The sequence below is a fragment of the Arachis hypogaea genome, chromosome 9 (genome assembly GCF_003086295.3).
Source record: "Arachis hypogaea cultivar Tifrunner chromosome 9, arahy.Tifrunner.gnm2.J5K5, whole genome shotgun sequence".
In the NCBI taxonomy this organism is placed as follows: Eukaryota; Viridiplantae; Streptophyta; class Magnoliopsida; order Fabales; family Fabaceae; genus Arachis; species Arachis hypogaea.
In genome coordinates, this window is record NC_092044.1 from 28940718 (window position 1) to 28944868 (window position 4151).

General features: G+C 38.5%; 1 protein-coding gene across 1 annotated transcript; it reads right to left on the reverse strand.

The window, feature by feature from the left end:
* Nucleotides 1–902: 902 nt before the first annotated feature.
* LOC112709052 (uncharacterized) lies at nucleotides 903–2509 on the reverse strand. The gene is made up of 2 exons (XM_025760953.1): nucleotides 1132–2509; nucleotides 903–1042 (listed from the first exon to the last, which is right to left on the reverse strand). The coding sequence occupies exons 1-2, from the start codon at nucleotides 2507–2509 to the stop codon at nucleotides 903–905; spliced, it is 1518 nt and encodes a 505-aa protein (XP_025616738.1).
* Nucleotides 2510–4151: the final 1642 nt, after the last annotated feature.

A 4151-nucleotide genomic window follows, 5' to 3' on the forward strand; every position in this document is an offset into this window, starting at 1 on the left:
GAAGGAGGAACGCAAAGCACGCCATGCAAATCGGATATGGGCCAGCGTGCTTTTTGTTAAGTTTTTCCTAACTTGTATGACTTGCAAGGTTGCGAAAACCGGACCGGTCAATGAACCAGTGAGGTCACTGGTTTAATGGTTCACTGGTTCGACCGGGGTTCAACCGGTTTAATTAAATATTAAATAAAATTATTAAAAAACTTAAAATAATCTTAAGTATATAAATTCAATAATTTCTAACTTAATAAAATTTAATATTTCACATAATAAATTATCCATTACTTAATATTAGAGTTTCACAAACAACTTCAAACATCAAAGTTTATAACTAAACAAAAAATAAAACGTACATAATGACAAACCCATAATGTTCTACATTCAAAAGATACAATTACTAGCAAGTTTTCAACTAATCAAAGATGCAACTCATCAAAAATCATAATTATCATTAAGTGTTCCAACATCTCCATCATAAACAGGTAATCCAAAGCCACCATCATCAGAGGTAACACCAAAAGAAGCTGTATTTGAAGAATCAGCAACATTAGGGAAATCCATATCAAGTTCCACATCTCCTCCATCTAATAAAATAAAATAGAAAACCAAGAAAAAATTAAAGTTAGAACTATACATCAGATATTGAGAGGAAATGAAACAAGTTTTGCTATTTCAATAACCTGTAGGATATGAAGGCATAGCATTATCCGTATAGATTAAATTTTCAATGCCTTCAATGTCTCCATTAGTAAATTCAGGATCTTCTTCATCCGGCATTACCCAAAAATCTACTGTGTCAATGCTTTGAATGTCAATTGGATCATAATTCTTCTTCTTGCGATGCATTCTAGATTGAAGGCGTAGATTATAAGTGACATAAACAATGTCACTTAGCCTTTGATGCTCTAATCGGTTCCTCCTCTTTGAATGGATTTGTTCAAAGAGTTCCTCTCGCAGCCGGATGATGAAGATGTTTGATGAAGAAGACGAATTGCCATTTTTTGCAAGTTAGGAGCACTCCCACCGTGTAGCCTCCACCATTCACCTACCAGAATATGAAATTCAACTATCAATTCTCATTCAATATTTAAAAAACATTCAAAGTAAATTGAACATAGAAATATAAATACTTACCAGGTTCAAGTCTCTTAATTGCTTTTAATGCACTTTCCCTTCCAAAACTTCCTTTTCGATCTCGATACAACTGTATCTCTTGCATTGCGGCAACCGAGTCATCGCAAAGAGTTTCAATATCAAATAAATCAAGCAAAGACCTCAAGATATTTGCCTTCTCAACAAACCCCTCACTATAGAAGTAATCTGGATTCAAAAAGTATGCTGCTGCATGGAGGTCACGCTTCAAATGCTTATCCCACCGCATTTTCAAGATACTTGTATAGGGTGTGTATGCAGATTTCCTATTTCTAAACATTGTCTTGATATTAATTTTGGCTCTTTGCATGCCCGCATACACGATACCCAGAGAAGGTTTCTCATCAGCATCAACAAGCCTCAATAACTTAATTAGAGGACCAACAAGCATAACAGTAGTAAAACAATCCTCCCAAAACTTACTATCCAAGATAATTGAACTAACCATCTTCCCATTGACACTCTTGGATAATTTATGAGAAGTGAAATATTTGTCAATCACCAATGCTTGCAAGTCTTGTTTATGATCATATATACTTTTCAAAGTAATGAAAACAGTAGCAAAACGTGTTACACCTGGTCGAACAATTTCTTTCCACTCTTTTCTTTTTCTAAGCCATGACAAGAAAATCATATGATTGTAAACAAAGACAGTCACTTTTGAAGCACGAGAGGCAAGGTCAGCTATGTGAGGAAGACTTGCTATGTCTTTTAAGATAAGATTGATGCAATGAGCAGCACAAGGAGACCAAAAAATGTTTGGATACTTTTCATGAATGAGTTTTCCAGCAGATACATAATTCGCAGCATTATCAGTAACCACATGCACAATGTTACTAGACCCAACCCACTCAATAACCTCAGCAAACAATTTAAACAAGGTATCGGCAGTTTTTATCATATTAGAAGCATCAACAGACTTAACAAATGACATACCAGCAGGACAATAAACTAGAAAATTAATTAACGTACGCTGCCTTTGATCAGTCCAGCCATCTGCCATCAGTGTACAACCAGTCCTTTTCCACGAGCTCCTATAACCTTCAACAAGTAACTGACACTCCTTCTTAAGATCGGCTAGCAAATGAACTCTCATTTCGTCATACGACGGTCCCTTGAAACCAGGTCCAATTGCAGCAACGTCGTCCAAGGCAGGTTGAAAGTAAGGCGATTGAATTGCATTGAATGGAATCTGTGCATCAATGATCCATCTTGCAAGCCCCAACTTAACCTTGTGTTTAACTTGTTTACTGGCCAATACACTTTTCAAAGCTGGTTGAGAGCCTGGCGTAGTCCTTTCCTTAAAATAACTTCCAATTGGAGTAGCAGCAATCGCTCTTCTCTTTCCTTTGTCTCCCATTGTTGCAGGAGCCGGAGGTTGTATAGGATTAGGCGCTTCACCCTCTTCTTCCGCTTCTCTTTCACTTTCCACATCATAACACTCAGATGTAAATTTTCTTTTTTCTGCCTTATTTTTTTTGTTTTCCTCCAAAAGCCTTTTGAATTGAAGCTCAACATCTTTAGTAACTTTGTTACAGACTTTAATTTGTCCAGGGATTTTTGCAAGATGATATTTCATTCTATATATCCTCCCTCCATTATAAGTATTCAAGCAGAAAATACATGTATATTGAGCCTTGTTATTTTTGTCATACCTCACTGTAAAATACTGCCAAGCTGGATCAGATTTACCTCTAGATGAACCAGTTTGAGAATTTTGAGCAGCATTATCTTGTGGCTGTGAGTTACTTTGTGATTGTTCCATCTAAAACAATCAGAAACAGAACAGGCAGCATAGAGAATCAAAAACTATTTCCAGATTCCAGCAAACAGAACAGGCAGCATAGAGAATCAAAAACTATTTCCAGCAAACAGAACAGGCAGCATAGAGAATCAAAAACTATTTCCAGATTCCAGCAAACAGAACAGGCAGCATAGATCAACTTCATGCAGCTTGATAGTCACAGAAATCAACTAATTCAGGTAAAATAAAAATGTAAAACCATTTCCATTCAGAAGCAACAAAAAGCAGAAGCAAACAGAATGGTCGAGCATAGAGCAAACAGAAGCATAGAGCATATTCATGAACCAGCAAACAGAATCAGCAAACAGAACAGGCAGCATAGAGAATCAAAAACTATTTCCAACAAACAGAACAGGCAGCATAGAAAATCAAAAACTATTTCCAGATTCCAGCAAACAGAACAGGCAGCATAGATCAACTTCATGCAGCTTGACAGTCACAGAAATCACTGATTCAGGTAAAATAAAAATGTAAAACCATTTCCATTCAGAAGCAACAAAAAGCAGAAGCAAACAGAATGGTCGAGCATAGAGCAAACAGAAGCATAGAGCATATTCATGAACCAACAAACAGAATCAGCAAACAAAACAGGTAGCATAGAGAATCAAAAACAAAAATTAAGATCAGCATGTTATCCATGAACCAACAAACAGAATCAGATGCCCTGTTATTTTTTTCAAACAGAACAGGCGAGCTAGAAGGAAGCATGTTCAAAATCAAGAAGACAAGCAAAATCAGTCTTACCGGCAAATGCGAGGCGGGCTCGGCGAGCTCGTCGAGGTTCGGCGACGAGGAGGCGGGCTACGCGGTGGTGGCCGCGGCTGCTGAGGAGCGCTGCTGGGTGGCGAATGAGGAGCGATGCTGGGTCGCGAATGAGGAGCGCTGCTGTAAGCTGGAGCTTCGTGGGCGGTGGCAATGGTGGCCTTGGTGGATGAGGGGGGAAGAAAGGGGAGGAGGCTGAGAGCTTCGGGGGTTTGGTGGGTGGCTGACCTGATTGATTAGGGTTAGGTTCGTCAAGGTTAACGCGTACACCAGTTTTTTTTTTTTTTTGTAAATAGCCAAAACGACGTCGTTTGGCTTTTGAATTTCGAAACCACTGAACCGTCAAAAAACTGGACGATTCTTCCGGTTCACCGGTTAACTGCCGGTTCGACCGGTTTTTCCACCGGTTTTTTGCCACTCGGTTTTTGAGGTTACC

Bases quoted from the DNA above. Each gene is read 5' to 3' on its own strand.
- LOC112709052 (XM_025760953.1), bottom strand. From the start codon at position 2,509: ATGGGAGACAAAGGAAAGAGAAGAGCGATTGCTGCTACTCCAATTGGA. The intron at 1,043-1,131 runs GTAAGTATTTAT...ATATTCTGGTAG, and splicing joins AATTAAGAGACTTGAACCTG to GTGAATGGTGGAGGCTACAC.